This window comes from Ailuropoda melanoleuca, chromosome 12, assembly GCF_002007445.2.
Source record: "Ailuropoda melanoleuca isolate Jingjing chromosome 12, ASM200744v2, whole genome shotgun sequence".
In the NCBI taxonomy this organism is placed as follows: domain Eukaryota; kingdom Metazoa; phylum Chordata; class Mammalia; order Carnivora; family Ursidae; genus Ailuropoda; species Ailuropoda melanoleuca.
This window is the reverse complement of record NC_048229.1, coordinates 55,644,022-55,661,650: the sequence shown is the minus strand read 5'-3', so window position 1 is coordinate 55,661,650 and position 17,629 is coordinate 55,644,022. Positions and strand designations below refer to the sequence as shown.

The following is a 17,629-nucleotide window of genomic DNA, read 5'->3' as shown; positions in this document are numbered from 1 at the left end:
ACATTTGGGATTTCTTCCCCACTGTGAAATATCAGAGCTTATTTTATGTCTTTTAAAAAATGTTCCAAGTATTAGTCGATTTAAAACAGCTGGTGATTCAACTCAACTTTATTTTATTAATTTCTGCTTTTGTCTTAATGTTCAGAATTTTTTGTTTGCTAGTGCATTCGTAATACATTTTCCTGAGAGCACTTGTTTGCATCCCACGAGATAACAAGGTGTTCATAGTGACTCTATTGATAATTAAGCAATGATGCATATAAGGCGCTTAGCATAGTGAGTGCACAATAACGGTCCGGTGCTTTAACCTCATCCTGCACTTGGCCAACACCTATTTGACATTCTCGGGACACCAGGTAAGCCGTTGCTCAGCCATGCCACCTTCCGCGCCTTTCTCCACTTTTCTTTTGCCCTTGTAACGCCTCCCAGTCTCTCAGGGGGCTCGGGCCAAGTCTTCCCGCCCCTAACCCCACCCCCGCCACGTTTCCTTGACACCATGCGCGTGTATCACAAGTTCTATAATCCTCTGTCTCCTTCCGCTTTCTAAAAGCAAATCTGCAGGACTACGATGGAAAAAAATAGTCCCTCGACTACAGAGTTCTTTCCACAAGGAGGCGGAACCGGGGCGGGGCTTAAGAGCGGAAGGGACAGGAAGTCCGCGATACTTGTGGCAGGATTGGGCTCCGCGCGCCCAGGGGGCGGGTCAAGAAGGCGGAGGGATCCGTGTTACGCAGCGCACGGCCCACCGCCTCCATTTAAGGCGGGGAGAGCGGCGCGGGCGGCAGTTGCTGTGGTTTCCGAATTGAGATGGTTTGCTTTTTGTGGGAGCTGAAACTCTAGGACACAGCGTCTCGCGTCCAAGTTTAGCTGCGGGTGACTACAGATCAGGCGGTCAGGAGCGCAGCTTCTCATCTTCGGACCACGGTCGGCCCTGCTTTCCCTTCGCCACTTGGTTCCCGTATCTAGGTCGGCTCCGGAGCGGCTGGGAAGGCCGCGGGCGAGATGTTCAAAAACACATTCCAGAGCGGCTTCCTCTCCATCCTCTACAGCATTGGCAGCAAACCCCTGCAGATCTGGGACAAAAAGGTTAGGAGCTGGGGGGCGGTGGCTGGGCGGGGTGCACGGGTCGCGCCCCCTCCTCGTCCCGGGGCTGGGGACGGGTTGGCGGGTAGTTGTGCCGAGTTGGAGCTCCAGAGAGGCCAAGCGGGCGCTGCTGTGACCTGTCCCCAGGCTGGCGTGACAGAGGCGCGAAGTGGGGACGTCGTGTCGGCAGCGGGGGGCGGGGGGGTTGCATGTGGGGTGGGCGCGGCTGGGGTTTAAGTGTCCTGAGGCCATGGTGTGGTTGGGACAGTGGTCCCTCGCCGCCGTCTTGACTTGGTCAGTCAGTTCCTCAGAGAGAGCCTTGGTTTCCCCCTTTATATAGTGGGATCGATAGTGCCCATCCCCTAGTGTGAAATGCATAAACTTGAGGTTGCTTTGGGAACATACAGATGAAAGAAGCTGCTGTTCACTGATTTCACAAATATTTACAGATATCCTGTTTTGTGCCAGGCACTGTGCTGGGCACAAGACACAGAGCCTTTGTTCCAGGCACCCTTATAGGGGTACAGCCAGAAGGCAGTTATGTTTGGATTTCATTCATTTGCTCCTTTCCTTCCAGTGATGTCAAACAAGGCAGAGTTCGTGGCCTTTGGTACCTGCTCCACATTCATTGCTTCTTGGGGTCTGCGCTGTGCCTTCCATGCTTATGTCTACATCAGGAAAATTGCAAAATGGTGATAAAGTTTTGTTTGGAGTAATAAGCTCAGAGCCAAGTACCAGCCTCATTATTTTTATTGAGGTATCCACTGGATAACACTTTCACTGACCCCAGGAGATGATGACCCTGTCCTTCATCTCCTGTCTTTTTGGAGCTATTGAGTAGGGGACACGTGTGTCAAGCATGCTGTGAGTTGGTCTGCATTTTATTACTTCATTGTTCCATTTCTCATGCATGTTCCCAGTCAGCTGTACCCTTTTTTTTTTTAAAGGGTGAGTTAAAACAGGTACTCTATTGCGGAAGACAGGTGATTCCTCAGGGGATAACGGAAAGAAGTGTTATGTTGAATGGTGTTTTTATAGAGATGGATGTGGAGTAATCTAAATAAGCAGTTTATTGGTAATGAAGCCAAGAATCTTGGATTTCATCTCAGAACAAGTCTTCGTCTTTCTGTATCCACAGAGAAGCGTTTTGGGTCATGCAATGATTGGGAGAGAACACAGATAGCCTTCTGCCTGTCATCACTAGGGATTTCTGCATTTCCAAAGTAGCTTTGAGGGTGGTGTGTTCTTAATGTCATTTTTATAAGATAGTTGAAAGATCTGAATATAGTGAGTTGTTTGGGCCTTATGCTTAGGTGAAAAATCTGACCATCTTTCCTCTTTCACAGTGCTTCTATCCACAAGTTCAGGCTAATACCAAGAGTATTACACAGGAAAGTGGTTCCTCAATGTTTTCCCTGCATTACTGAGGTTTTCAGTTCCATGGTTTTGTTCACATTGGAATAAATACTGTAAACTCTGAAATTGCATCTCTGCAAAGAGAACCTGAAGTGAATGTCCCTGAGAACTTTGTAAGGATGATGGGTTCCCAGCTGTGGCTCGACTTACTTATGGGCTGTCAGGAGGCATGGAGAGAGTGACCTTGTGTGCTGTTGAACATGGAATTGTAACAAAAGTGTCAGTATGAGGCAGTTGAACTACAGGATGGGACTTGATCTAGGAGAGGTTTACAGAGCAGGTCAGAGAACTTAACTAACACTGAAAAACTTCCAGCAGTAGAGAGGCCTCAGCATTTCTAGTAGGTGAAACTTGCCAGAGTTGTCCATTTTAACCCTTCCGGGGCCTAATCTTTTGTAGTGTGTTTTATTTTTCAAATGCAGCTTTTTGACTAGTCAACATGTTTACACACGGAATATAAAAGCAAAGTAACCATGGTGCACTGTGTCCCTTAACAACGCCACTAGAGGTCGGATGGTACCCTAATGACATAAACACATGTGAAAACATTAGAACAACTGGCGGGGTTACATGGAGTAAATTAAACAGACATTTTGGCAAAGAAAACATTTAGAATAGCACTCATTTTGAGCAAAGTTCTGATAATAGTAAAAGTTAATTATGTTTCTACTTTTCGTATTTAGACTGAAAAGTGTTTAGGGGTGAATTTTTTCCCCTGGGGCAAGAGAAGGGAAGGGAGGAAAATGGCAATTTTGGGGTCAGATCCATAGGCTTTGTGCTATATGACAAAATACTCGGGAAGTGTTGGGGATCCAACCCAGTTGGGGAAACACTGGGAATTGATATACTTATCAAAGATTTATGGAGCAACAGTTAAGTCACAGGCACTGTGTAGATTTGGGGAGATAACAATGAGAGAAGAAGACATTTTCCCTGCTCTCAGGAAGTAAAGCAAAGTTATAGTAAAGGCAAAGTTTGATGGAGGGAGGGATGGACTGCCCACATTTATCTAGAAATGATCCTGACCTTTGCCAGTAGGTACATATGGCTATTTTTACTATTTTGATTTCACAAACTTTACTATTCTCCTTCCCAACTTTATGAAGACAGAATTTCTATAGTTTGTTTTCTGTGAAGAATAATCTTGGAAAAATTAAGTTTGTCTTCTGTTTAGGCTCTGTGTCTCCTTATGAACGTGAGGAGTGAATGCCATATTCCTAATACCAGTGAATTGACAAACTCCATTTTCATGAGTGTGGTTACTAACATTTGTAACATCTGCATTTATCCTATACTCTTTGAAGTTCATACCCCCCCCCATTCCATCCTTCAGATCTCAACTTAAACATTATTTCATTGGAAGCTTAGGTTAGGTCTCCTCTATGCACCTGTGGCCCTCTACATCACACTGTATGGCGGTCGCCAGTTTATTGTGTATTTCCCACTAGACTGCAAGTTCCTTAAGGGGAGGAAAAGTATTTTACCTTGAAACCCCAGGGCTAGAGTTGGGACAGTGTGGATTTGTGTCCTGGCTCTGCCCTCTGTCCTGTGCTGTGTAACCTTGGGCAAGTACTTACCTACTCAGTTTTCTCATTTTGTGATGATGCCACCTCCTCCCATGGTCATGGAGATTAGATGACAATGTATATAAAATGCTTGGCAACAGAGTTATGGCATACAGTGTTAAATAGGGTAGGAAACCGAGGAATTTGCTCAAGAGTAGATAAGTCTAGGGGCGCCTGGGTGGCACAGTCGTTAAGCATCTGCCTTCGGCTCAGGGCATGATCCCAGCGTTCTGGGATCGAGCCCCACATCAGGCTTCTCTGCTGGGAGCCTGCTTCTTCCTCTCTCACTCCCCCTGCTTGTGTTCCCTCTCTCGCTGGCTGGCTGTCTCTCTCTGTCAAATAAATAAAATCTTAAAAAAAAAAGAGTAAATAAGTCTATAACTGATGCCTAGGAATAGGAAGTGCAGTAAAGTCAGACTTCAGAAATTAGAATAATTTTGTCATTGTACCAGGGCTTTCCCAGTCCAAAAGCCTTAACACGGCTCTCAGAACACACAGCACATAGTCTGGTGCCCACTTCACTGGTTCTCCAGGCTCACCTCTCCCAGGCTCCCCACCTTAGCAGTGACCTCCTGCTGAACTCAAAGAGGTCGTGTTCTCGAACCTTCAGGCTTCTTTACCTGCTGGGACCCACCCTGCCACCTCCTCATTAGTCTCTAAGTCACAGTGCAAAGGCACCTCCTCAGGTTACATTAGTTTATATCCACTCGCCCCGACAGGTTAAGTTCACTTATATACCCTTATAGAACCTCTACTTCCTTTTCATCATACTCCTCATACTTGAAATTAGCTTCCGAAAATCTATGCCTGGTTACACTGTGAAATTCCTGATGGAGACCTCTGCAATAAAAAGAAAAACAAAAACAAAAACTTATGTGTTTGAGAGCCCGAGAGAGAGGGTAGGGGAGAGGGGCAGAGAGAGAGGGAGAGTATCTCAAGCAGAGCCAGAGGCAGAAGTGGGGCTTGATCCCACGACTCTGAGATTATGACCTCAGCCAAAACCAAGAGTTGGACCTTAACTGACTGCACCATCCAGGAGCCCCAAGACCTCTGATTTTTCAAACCAACAGCTTAGGAGAAATTGATGTTCCCTTAACTTCTGGGACCAGCAAATATTACATTTACTAAAGGACTTTTATGTTTGATGTAGACATTACTTCTGGTTTGTAAAGAAAATACCAGATGGTTCTATTCCCATTTATGCCTGTATAAATCATACAGTTTTCATATTTCAACATATAAATATGTCTAAAATGCTAAAAGTCTACTAGATGAGGATGTTAATTTCATATCATCTTCTATACCTTTCTCTCCTCTCACCTTGTCTTTCAGCTGCTGCTGATTCTTGCCTGTTCCAAAGCTAAATATTAGAGCCAGACTTTTTGTGGTTGTTCTTGGATAGTATTAGATTCCTATTCCCTGTTCCTAATTTTATTTATTTATTTTCCCTGTTCTCAATTTTAAAAATGAATTGTCTCCAGAAAAGTAGTTTCCACACCCTAGTTTTTAATTAGCAAACCTTACTGGTAAATTGTTAAACTGCTGCGGTTTCCAGTAGCAGAGTCCGAGGGCATTTGGATGGGAAGGTAGTACAACTGTTTTTTTTTTTTCCCCAGACTTTCCCTGGATCAGTCTGATGATGTTTCGTATTCTGAGGAACAGCTTTTACTATAATTGGACGAAGGCATGGGTTTTAGTTATACTTGCCCTTGCAAGGCATTGCTACTGGTTAGCAATGCACTTAATTGACCCGTTGGAGCCTGCGAAGCCCAAGCCTCGAGACAGAGCTATGCCCAGCTCTCCCCCACAGAGGTCTCCCTCTGCCTGTTTTCAGACTTAGATCCCAGCCCCTAGCTGTGGGCAGAATNCATATGGCTATTTTTACTATTTTGATTTCACAAACTTTACTATTCTCCTTCCCAACTTTATGAAGACAGAATTTCTATAGTTTTCTGTGAAGAATAATCTTGGAAAAATTAAGTTTGTCTTCTGTTTAGGCTCTGTGTCTCCTTATGAACGTGAGGAGTGAATGCCATATTCCTAATACCAGTGAATTGACAAACTCCATTTTCATGAGTGTGGTTACTAACATTTGTAACATCTGCATTTATCCTATACTCTTTGAAGTTCATACCCCCCCCCATTCCATCCTTCAGATCTCAACTTAAACATTATTTCATTGGAAGCTTAGGTTAGGTCTCCTCTATGCACCTGTGGCCCTCTACATCACACTGTATGGCGGTCGCCAGTTTATTGTGTATTTCCCACTAGACTGCAAGTTCCTTAAGGGGAGGAAAAGTATTTTACCTTGAAACCCCAGGGCTAGAGTTGGGACAGTGTGGATTTGTGTCCTGGCTCTGCCCTCTGTCCTGTGCTGTGTAACCTTGGGCAAGTACTTACCTACTCAGTTTTCTCATTTTGTGATGATGCCACCTCCTCCCATGGTCATGGAGATTAGATGACAATGTATATAAAATGCTTGGCAACAGAGTTATGGCATACAGTGTTAAATAGGGTAGGAAACCGAGGAATTTGCTCAAGAGTAGATAAGTCTAGGGGCGCCTGGGTGGCACAGTCGTTAAGCATCTGCCTTCGGCTCAGGGCATGATCCCAGCGTTCTGGGATCGAGCCCCACATCAGGCTTCTCTGCTGGGAGCCTGCTTCTTCCTCTCTCACTCCCCCTGCTTGTGTTCCCTCTCTCGCTGGCTGGCTGTCTCTCTCTGTCAAATAAATAAAATCTTAAAAAAAAAAGAGTAAATAAGTCTATAACTGATGCCTAGGAATAGGAAGTGCAGTAAAGTCAGACTTCAGAAATTAGAATAATTTTGTCATTGTACCAGGGCTTTCCCAGTCCAAAAGCTTTAACACGGCTCTCAGGACACACAGCATATGGTCTGGTGCCCACTTCACTGGCTCTCCAGGCTCACCTCTCCCAGGGTTGGGAGGGATTGGTGGGGGTAGGGAGTTCATTAAAAAAAGTAAGATTGGCTTTGCTTCTTTTTTGGAGGAATGAAACACTTGTAGCCCACATTTTGATAGTAGGAATGTGTCATGAAATAAAAAAGAATTGACAAGTCAAAAACAATTGGCACTTTCTCATTTAGAGAGCGAAGTAAAATAAAACCCACTTCCACTGTAAGCAATAAATGTTGACCAGTTCATTTTATCTTCATTTCAAAACCAGGCCTGCTTAGCGACCTCTGAACTGGAAGGAGCTAAGGAAAGGAAGTCAATGCTTTCTGAGGCTGTGTATCTTGTTATATGTGTTTGTCAGAAACTGGACTGAGGAGGGGTTGGCTTCCTGGAAGATCTTTACAATTTAAGGTGGTGATAGCCAGATTGCCAGGGTGGTTGGGAGGCCTTGCCCCAAATTGTCCACCCCCCCTTTTCCCTTTGATCCTAGTTTTAGAGCCTAGAGAGGTTTTGGAAGGTTTCCTTTCATTGCTCATATGTCTAATTGATTGCGCCCCCATCCCACCCCTCTTTTCCAGTGAGTTTGTATTTGCAGCCCTGTGAACTTAATAAAGGAGAAAAATCATAATTCACTAACAAATCAACTTAATTTGATTTGAAAGCTCTGGCAGCTGATGATATGAGAATACTTAAAACTCCAGAGAGACTGATGGGCATTCCTTTGAAAAAACTGCCTTTTTTCCTGAGTTCTCTTGTTTTATGGACTATGTTAATTAACTTTGTAAGAATTAAGTCTGTGAGTGTGGTGGTTGATGTGTTGCTGAGAGAAATTTCTCTTTAGGAAGTTATTGAAAGTCTAACTAAAAATGAGCTTGCCTCTGGGGCAGAAGCAGAAGAGAATACACAAAGTCTGTTTTGGCTTCCAGTCTGTTGGCTTCTGCGTGCAGTGTAAGGCATTGTTTTCTTCTGTAAAGACTTGAATAATCGCATTTGCTGGGGTGAAGTCATCCGCTATAAACTTTGAAATGGGCAGAAGCAAGTTCCCTAACATTTCCTCCCTATGAAATCTGGCTGGACTTTCTGGAGCTGAGAGAGAATTCTCACTGTGCTGGGAGAGACCTTCTGGATGTAAGATCTGAGGCCATGCTTTCAAGCAGCATTGGGTAAATTGCAACAAGTTGCCTTTTAGTTGTCCTTGAACCCTTGATCTTTTCAAGTTAACCATCTGATTGTTGGCATTATGTACCTTTTAAAAAAAGAATGAAGCTGTATGAGATGTAACTGTAATTGTGTTAGAATAATTAGCAGTATGTTATAAAATTAGTGTTTGTATCTTGTTGTAATACTGGCGGCTCTTAGCAATATGACTGCATCATGTTATTTGGAAATGGAAATAATTTCTCATTTGATTCCTCCTTCACCAACAAGTCTACAGCTTGGGCTAGCAAACAGAGGAGGAATATTGCCACTTCGGTCCAAAGTATTTATAGGGGGGATGAGGTGGGCAGTGTTGGCATGTGCTACACAGACCCAAGGCTTTGTGCTCTTAATCTCCCTGGGAAAGAGGCCCAGAATTCGAAGCAGGAGGGCATTGGGTGTCGCCAGCTTTGTTTGAGAAGCACTTCAATGTGACATTTGTGTCTTAAGAACCTAAGAAATGCTGCATTGGCAGAGATCTGGGGCCCATCCACCATGCATTCTGTCTCTGATAATGGGCACCAAAGGCTGATTTGTGGGAAAGCATTCTTCTCGCTGGCAGCCTCCCCGGCTTTGTGATATACCCNTAATTTTATTTATTTATTTTCCCTGTTCTCAATTTTAAAAATGAATTGTCTCCAGAAAAGTAGTTTCCACACCCTAGTTTTTAATTAGCAAACCTTACTGGTAAATTGTTAAACTGCTGCGGTTTCCAGTAGCAGAGTCCGAGGGCATTTGGATGGGAAGGTAGTACAACTGTTTTTTTTTTTTTCCCCAGACTTTCCCTGGATCAGTCTGATGATGTTTCGTATTCTGAGGAACAGCTTTTACTATAATTGGACGAAGGCATGGGTTTTAGTTATACTTGCCCTTGCAAGGCATTGCTACTGGTTAGCAATGCACTTAATTGACCCGTTGGAGCCTGCGAAGCCCAAGCCTCGAGACAGAGCTATGCCCAGCTCTCCCCCACAGAGGTCTCCCTTTGCCTGTTTTCAGACTTAGATCCCAGCCCCTAGCTGTGGGCAGAAACATCGCTGCTGAAATGGACAGCTCTCATGGCTTAATGTAAATTGGAGCATGTGTCATTAAGACTAGGATGCCAGATGGCTGAGGGCTCAGCTGTCTGCCAGGATAAGTGGGTGGAGCCAGAGAAATGAAAGGTGGGGGTAGGGAATGCATACAACTCATGTGTTATTTTTAAAACACTTGAAGAAATATGGAGCATTGGCCAGCTTCCTCCCTATCCCAGGAGTACTTTTTTCCCCTCAGCTTGACCCTCCTCCCTGGAGCTTACATTGAAAAAAATATATATATATATCAGTGTTCTTTATTAGTTGCCCCAGCAACCATGGAAATCCTGGGAGAGTGATTGCAAGAAGGGCTTGAAGGTTCCCTTCCTGGTTCTGCAGAGGCTGNATTTTGTCATTGTACCAGGGCTTTCCCAGTCCAAAAGCTTTAACACGGCTCTCAGGACACACAGCATATGGTCTGGTGCCCACTTCACTGGCTCTCCAGGCTCACCTCTCCCAGGGTTGGGAGGGATTGGTGGGGGTAGGGAGTTCATTAAAAAAAGTAAGATTGGCTTTGCTTCTTTTTTGGAGGAATGAAACACTTGTAGCCCACATTTTGATAGTAGGAATGTGTCATGAAATAAAAAAGAATTGACAAGTCAAAAACAATTGGCACTTTCTCATTTAGAGAGCGAAGTAAAATAAAACCCACTTCCACTGTAAGCAATAAATGTTGACCAGTTCATTTTATCTTCATTTCAAAACCAGGCCTGCTTAGCGACCTCTGAACTGGAAGGAGCTAAGGAAAGGAAGTCAATGCTTTCTGAGGCTGTGTATCTTGTTATATGTGTTTGTCAGAAACTGGACTGAGGAGGGGTTGGCTTCCTGGAAGATCTTTACAATTTAAGGTGGTGATAGCCAGATTGCCAGGGTGGTTGGGAGGCCTTGCCCCAAATTGTCCACCCCCCCTTTTCCCTTTGATCCTAGTTTTAGAGCCTAGAGAGGTTTTGGAAGGTTTCCTTTCATTGCTCATATGTCTAATTGATTGCGCCCCCATCCCACCCCTCTTTTCCAGTGAGTTTGTATTTGCAGCCCTGTGAACTTAATAAAGGAGAAAAATCATAATTCACTAACAAATCAACTTAATTTGATTTGAAAGCTCTGGCAGCTGATGATATGAGAATACTTAAAACTCCAGAGAGACTGATGGGCATTCCTTTGAAAAAACTGCCTTTTTTCCTGAGTTCTCTTGTTTTATGGACTATGTTAATTAACTTTGTAAGAATTAAGTCTGTGAGTGTGGTGGTTGATGTGTTGCTGAGAGAAATTTCTCTTTAGGAAGTTATTGAAAGTCTAACTAAAAATGAGCTTGCCTCTGGGGCAGAAGCAGAAGAGAATACACAAAGTCTGTTTTGGCTTCCAGTCTGTTGGCTTCTGCGTGCAGTGTAAGGCATTGTTTTCTTCTGTAAAGACTTGAATAATCGCATTTGCTGGGGTGAAGTCATCCGCTATAAACTTTGAAATGGGCAGAAGCAAGTTCCCTAACATTTCCTCCCTATGAAATCTGGCTGGACTTTCTGGAGCTGAGAGAGAATTCTCACTGTGCTGGGAGAGACCTTCTGGATGTAAGATCTGAGGCCATGCTTTCAAGCAGCATTGGGTAAATTGCAACAAGTTGCCTTTTAGTTGTCCTTGAACCCTTGATCTTTTCAAGTTAACCATCTGATTGTTGGCATTATGTACCTTTTAAAAAAAGAATGAAGCTGTATGAGATGTAACTGTAATTGTGTTAGAATAATTAGCAGTATGTTATAAAATTAGTGTTTGTATCTTGTTGTAATACTGGCGGCTCTTAGCAATATGACTGCATCATGTTATTTGGAAATGGAAATAATTTCTCATTTGATTCCTCCTTCACCAACAAGTCTACAGCTTGGGCTAGCAAACAGAGGAGGAATATTGCCACTTCGGTCCAAAGTATTTATAGGGGGGATGAGGTGGGCAGTGTTGGCATGTGCTACACAGACCCAAGGCTTTGTGCTCTTAATCTCCCTGGGAAAGAGGCCCAGAATTCGAAGCAGGAGGGCATTGGGTGTCGCCAGCTTTGTTTGAGAAGCACTTCAATGTGACATTTGTGTCTTAAGAACCTAAGAAATGCTGCATTGGCAGAGATCTGGGGCCCATCCACCATGCATTCTGTCTCTGATAATGGGCACCAAAGGCTGATTTGTGGGAAAGCATTCTTCTCGCTGGCAGCCTCCCCGGCTTTGTGATATACCCCAGGCTCTCTGGCTTCCTATAATAGTCCGTGGTGGATATGTTATCCAGGAATTTTTTAAAAAATCCTCCTTGAATCTGTTCATCCTTGCCAACTCTCAGGGTGACAAATTCCAGAAGTCAGCAAATATTTGAATGCTTAGTTTGTGCCTAGCATAGTACTAAGCATTGTAGAAGAGACCAACAACGCTTAGTACTTGATCCCTACCTTTGAGGAGACAAGACTCAGTTGCATCTTGCAGAAAAAGCTGGGCAGTGGTGTCAGATGTCACATGGGAACACCAAGCACACCATAGGCAGATCAGATTCATAGGAACACAGGTCACAGAGACTGAGGTCTAAACACAAAATGCCATAATAATCCCTTGTGAAAAATACAACTATTTGTCAGACTTGACACTGTGCTCTCTCTTTATATGCAAGCCCAGTGGAAGGCCAAAGGATTGAGTCCTTGACTCTGACAGGCCAGTACAGCCATTTTCACTATACCTGGAAAAAGACTACATCCTTTTGGTGCCTGCTGTTCTAAAGCTGGTTGATCTTTTTCATGTGTGAGTACACGCAGCCCTAACAGGCCAGCCCCATGTCACAATGCCTGTGCCCGACTCTGCTCCATCCCTGTAGGTACTTCAGAGTTGAGAGCTTGAAGGTAATTGTGCTTTCCTGAATTATTTTGAGAAGGGAGACCTGTATTGAGTATTGATCCGTCCCCATCTGTACCTCCTACATATGCGGCAGCCAGTACAAAACAGCGTGGGATGAAGTGCTAAATGATGTCCTCTAGACCACATGAGCCGGACGAACAGATCAGAAAGAAGAGAGGTCGGTGTGGGATGAAATGCTAAAGAAGGCTTCTGTGTATGGCAAAGATGAGACTTGAATTCTTACTTTAGAAAGTTGAAGTGTAAGAGACTCGTAACGATAGAGAACAAACTGAGAGTTCCTGCGGGGGAGGTGGGTGCACGATGAGCTAGATGGGTGATGGGCATTAAGAAGGGCACTTGTTGTGATGAGCACTGGGTGTTGTATCCCACCAGTTCAGTGAGTCAGTGAATTCTACTCCTGAAACCAGTATTACACTGTGTGTTAACTAACTAGAGTTTAAATTAAAAAACCAAAAACTTAAAAAGCCGAAATTTAGGGAGCAGAAGGTAGGGAAGCGGGAAGTAGGAGCACAGTACTAAGCGTTGTAGAAGACAGAAACGATGCTTCCTACTGGGGGCAGAATGCTTTCATGTTTTGGTTGCCACCCTCCTTCTCAGTGACACTCAGCGTCCGGCCTTTCTGGCCGGAGTGCATGAGGCAGTACAGGACAGTGGAAAGCCTAGTCATTAATCCTGACTCTCTCAGGATCCTCATTTGCATTCCCCAGGTGTCCATGTCCACATCTGTAAGGTACCACTGACTTTGTGATTTCTCTTGTTGTTAGGATTAAGTCAGAGAGTGTACATGAATGTCCCTGGTGCACAGTGCATACAACATTATCCTGATGTACAGATTGCCAGGTCACCTGCAATTCCTGTGCTGGTTGATGGGACCCTGTCACAAAGTTCTGTGTTATGCCCCAAGGGCTACTGTGGTCTTCTTTAAATGGTCCCATTTGGCCTTCAAAGTCTTAACAAAGTTATTGCCAAATATTTCAGTACTGATCAGTTTAATTTTCTTCATTGTAGGTGCGGAATGGTCACATCAAAAGAATCACTGATAACGACATCCAGTCCCTGGTGCTAGAGATTGAAGGAACAAATGTCAGGTAAGCGGCCCCTCCATTTGCCCAGAGACACTGTGCACGAGCAAGGCAGTACTTCGTAGAGGTTAATAGCACAGACTGCGGGGGGCTGACCATCTGGTGGGGTGCCAGCTCTGCTGCTTACACCTTGCCTGGGGCAAGTTATTTAATCCCCTTAGGCCTTAGTTTCCTCATCTGTAAAATAGGGATAACGGGACACCTTTGTTATGGGGTTATTGTGAAGATTAAGTAAGTGAATTGTGTATGAGCACACTTAGTGCCTGCACAGCCTGTAGTAAGTGCTGTGTGTTAGTTATCTTATTATTAATACGTAACCAAGGTGTGTGGACATGCATGGAGGGGTGGCACTAATCATCTGGCCTGGGCCAGTGTGGTTTTCTGGGCCACAGTGGTCTTAGTTTGGGGTTTCTATCACTTGATGGTTCTCTTAGACCAGAGGGGAGTCTTCTTTGACTGGAGGAAATTGCTCAGCTCGTTGGCCTGGATTTGTTTTTCAGGTATTTTCTTGCTGATGTCTAGCTCTGTGTGAAGCTTTTGTTTCAGAGTCCAGCGTTGGTATTTTGTAGAGCCTCAGGATTAGGGATTATTGGGTGGTGTATCTGGATCTTTTAGATCTACTCTCCAATTCAGCTCTTGGACCGAGTGTTTTCGCGGTGTATACCACAGAAGAAAAGGCACCTGGTGTGTTTATTAGTGTCTCCTCTCTCTGCAGCACCACATATATCACATGTCCTGCAGACCCAAAGAAGACGTTGGGGATTAAACTTCCCTTCCTCGTCATGATTATCAAAAATCTGAAGAAATATTTTACCTTTGAAGTCCAGGTTAGTAGATGCATATGAAAGTGTATACTCTTCGGTCTGCCGGAGGGATAGCCTGTCAACTTGCAGGAGAAGAGTAGCTCTAGGAAAGTATCCTCACTCTTTTGCGTGTCTTCTTTTCTGCCTCTGCTAGACACTTGATGCAGCCATTATTATTATGACATAAATTTGGTATTAGTACTCAACCTTTAACGCAGAGTTTTTAAAGGAGCAGCAAGCACCTAGGAAATCTGAATGATAGCTACAGGATTTCAAAGCTTGAAGGTTAGAGTAGTGTCCATTCAATACTGGTTATTGTAGGCCTGTGTTCTAGTATGTTTGATTTTTCAAATGGAAGAATGTTTATGGAATCATTCTGTGGTCTCTGGCCCCTCGGCTGTGTCATGTGCACTAAGCAGCTGGTGTTGTCTCGGCAACGGACAAGATAAACTTGCTCCTTCCGGGCCATCTGCATCCAGTGTGACCTGTATCTGGTCTGTTTATTCTCCCTTGGGCCTCAGCCTTGGGAAACCAGGCTGTGGGAGCTCAGGCCCTTGCCTCACCAAGGTGGTTTGCTTCTTCCAAGGTAGAGTGAATGTGGTGGCTCTTTTTCTATGTTTCACAGGTACTAGATGACAAGAATGTGCGCCGGCGGTTTCGGGCGAGTAACTACCAGAGCACCACCCGAGTCAAACCCTTCATCTGTACCATGCCCATGCGGCTGGATGATGGCTGGAACCAGATTCAGTTCAATCTGTCAGACTTCACTAGGCGGGCATATGGCACCAATTATATCGAGACCCTAAGAGTGCAGGTACTGGCTCCTTTTCTGATGGAGCCCCAAACGGGAGAGGGGAATGTGTGCTGCCTGTCACTGTCCAGAGGGCTCAGAGACGTCCAGGACACATTCAGGTGTCTGCTCAGATACAGTGGGAGAACACAGCAAGCAAAATATCCCTCTTGCCAGAATCCGTAATATCCCTAAGCCAGGCTGAGGAGATGCCAGAGAGATGAAGCTTTGACAGCATCATGGGAGGGGCTCTAGGAGAAGCAGGAAAAGAGGAAAGCCGATCATATTTTGTCCCTTAAAATAAGTCTTGCACCCACAGATCCATGCAAACTGTCGCATCCGACGGGTTTACTTCTCAGACAGACTGTACTCAGAAGATGAACTGCCAGCAGAATTCAAACTGTATCTCCCAGTTCAGAACAAAGCAAAGGTAAGCTGGCCTTCCTCAGAGGAGGCCAGATGGGGAGTTGGGGAAGCTGCAAAGTGCGCTCGTCTGAGGTCAGCTGCAGAGTCTCTCCATGTTGACATGGGGGCTGGAGTACCTTTCATCCTACAATCTTCCTAAGGTCTTCTTCCACCATCAGCGCTGAGTCAGGATCAGTCCTGTGCAATGTTCTGTTACTGCGTCTCCTCCTCCACAAGGTGATCCTGCCCCTCTCGTGGGGACATCCTGCTGCTTCCTGCTCACAGACCTTCCTTGGAGAATGTCTTCCATCCGAACCTCTTTAGCAGCCCCAAATTACCAGCAGCCCATTGGGCTCCTCTAACAAAATGGTGGCTGCTTACGTGCCTGACTGCTGCTGACATTACGCATTTCCGCACAGCGCAGCGTCCCCTCCGGTGTCATCAGAGATTGGGGTGGGGGGTGGTCAGTGGCACTCACCATTTATTTTCTGATAACTTAAACTGATGCTTCTTCTGTTTGTTTCTTTTTCTCCAGCAATAACTGGAATGCAACTCTAAGGAATAGCCCCTGGACATGGCTCTTAGTTTAAAAAGGAAACTACCTGGAGGACAATGCAAAAAAACAAATATTTCTGTTAGTTTACTGTGCTGTGGTTCTTTTATCTATTACTTGGTGTTCCCTGTTGTGGACACCAGTGACCATGCCATAATGCCGTAATTGCATTGTAAGTACAGTGGGGAATTAGCCGTCCTTTGGAACATGAATGCTGGAGTTTATCCTGCTGCCTGCCTCAGTGTGTGGGGAGATACACTTACCATGAACTTACAGATTTAAAAATGTCCCATAGGCAATTCAGACCAATATTTCTTCCTACGGTTTGTTCATTGTTTTATATATTATCTAAATATATGTATATGCTGTGTAATACTCATAATCCGGAAATGAATAAAATACTATATTCTTGGTTTGTAAACTTGTTCTTAGTTTATTTTTTTAAATATTTTTCTTTCCTTTGTGATGTGAACATAGCGTTCTTTCCAAAGAATATCCCATACACTCGTGCTATGGAATAGCTTGCAGTAAGCACTTAAAGACCAAGACAGACCTATAGATACTGATTTAGAACAACTTCCAGGATGAACTAAATGGAAAAAAATGTGAACAGCGTTTGACCAGTACAATCATCTTACTGGGGGTCAGGGCCCATGTAAAGCTTAAGACAAAGTGGCATCTAGTCCAGATGGCTCTTTTTATTATTATTATTTAATTATTTATTTGCTTATTTATTTAGAGAGAGTGAGCATGGGTGAAGGGGCAGAGGGAGAGAGGGTGAGAGAATCTGAAGCAGACTGAGCTGAGTGCGGAGCCTGACGTGGGGTCCAATCTCACGACTCTGAGATCACGACCTGAGCCAAAATCAAGAGTCAGATGTTCAACTGACTGAGCCGCCCAGGCACTCCCAGAATGCTCTTCAATTCCTTAGGAAATTGTCCTGTTGGAACCCCACATCCTCTCTGCAGCAGCACACGCAGTGTCCCTCAGCGTGGCAGCCGATCCTCACGTCCCTGTTTGAGCTCCAGATGAAGTGCTTGCCTTGAATTTAGTACTTAGAGGAAAAGTGTTTCCTTAAACACTTGAATCACATGAGAACTGAAACCATACCCCTCTTTCCCTGCTCACACTTCTTCTTGGGCTTATGCTTGGTTAGTGGAGTGACCGACTCTGGCACAAATAAATTCACAAAAGTTAAACGCCGACATGATGCAACTCTACCATATGTAACATTTCTGGGGGAAAGCAGTATGGGGGCAGAGATAAGCATATGCAGATATGTCTAGGTCTTGAAGGATACAGGAGAACTAGTACAGTGACATCTGGAGAGAATGGTTATTGTATCTTGTATAGACTTTTGTATGATAAATTTTTTTTTGAAAAGTAGTATTTATGTAATAAGAATTTCCAAGTCAAGGGGGGCTCCTGGGTGGCACAGTCGTTAAGCGTCTGTCTTCGGCTCAGGGCGTGATCCCAGCGTTCTGGGATCGAGCCCCGCATCAGGCTCCCTGCTCTGCTGGGAGCCTGCTTCTTCCTCTCCCACTCCCCCTGCTTGTGTTCCCTCTCTCACTGGTGTCTCTCTCTCTGTCAAATAAATAAAATCTTAAAAAAAAAAATTTCCAAGTCAAGAAAAGGACAAAAGGCCTTCCTAGATCCTGGGTTCACCCCAGGGAACTCCCCCGGATCTGGTTCCATTCCACAGGGATGGCACTGGAACTATGGGCACCAGCCATCTTGACTTTGATGATAGGTAAAAACAGCGCTGACTTCAACATGGCCATTGCTCCCTTCTGTGAGGTTAAATGCCAAGAAGCACTATTCTCCCGTGTCCTCCTCCTCCAGGGTGTGCTGTGGGTAAGCACCATGTCTC

General features: G+C 44.6%; 1 protein-coding gene across 2 annotated transcripts; it reads left to right on the top strand.

Moving 5' to 3' along the window:
• The first annotated feature begins 740 nt into the window (after window positions 1–740).
• Window positions 741–16,180, top strand: CFAP20 (cilia and flagella associated protein 20). 2 transcript variants are annotated; one of them, XM_034638538.1, is made up of 7 exons: window positions 741–1,086; window positions 12,086–12,283; window positions 13,135–13,214; window positions 13,924–14,035; window positions 14,637–14,825; window positions 15,121–15,231; window positions 15,742–16,180. In XM_034638538.1, exons 2-7 carry the CDS (start codon window positions 12,251–12,253, stop codon window positions 15,745–15,747), a joined length of 531 nt encoding a protein of 176 aa, XP_034494429.1. In that variant the 5' UTR covers window positions 741–1,086; window positions 12,086–12,250; the 3' UTR covers window positions 15,748–16,180. The 2 variants fall into 2 exon arrangements, with proteins under 2 accessions (XP_034494429.1, XP_002912319.1); XM_002912273.4 differs by lacking the exon at window positions 12,086–12,283.
• The last annotated feature ends 1,449 nt before the right edge of the window (window positions 16,181–17,629 follow it).

Coding starts and splice junctions, on each gene's coding strand:
- CFAP20 (XM_002912273.4), top strand. CDS start 1,003: ATGTTCAAAAACACATTCCAGAGCGGCTTCCTCTCCATCCTCTACAGC. Junction 1,087..13,134: donor TGCAGATCTGGGACAAAAAG/GTTAGGAGCTGG, acceptor TCTTCATTGTAG/GTGCGGAATGGTCACATCAA. Junction 14,826..15,120: donor TCGAGACCCTAAGAGTGCAG/GTACTGGCTCCT, acceptor TTGCACCCACAG/ATCCATGCAAACTGTCGCAT.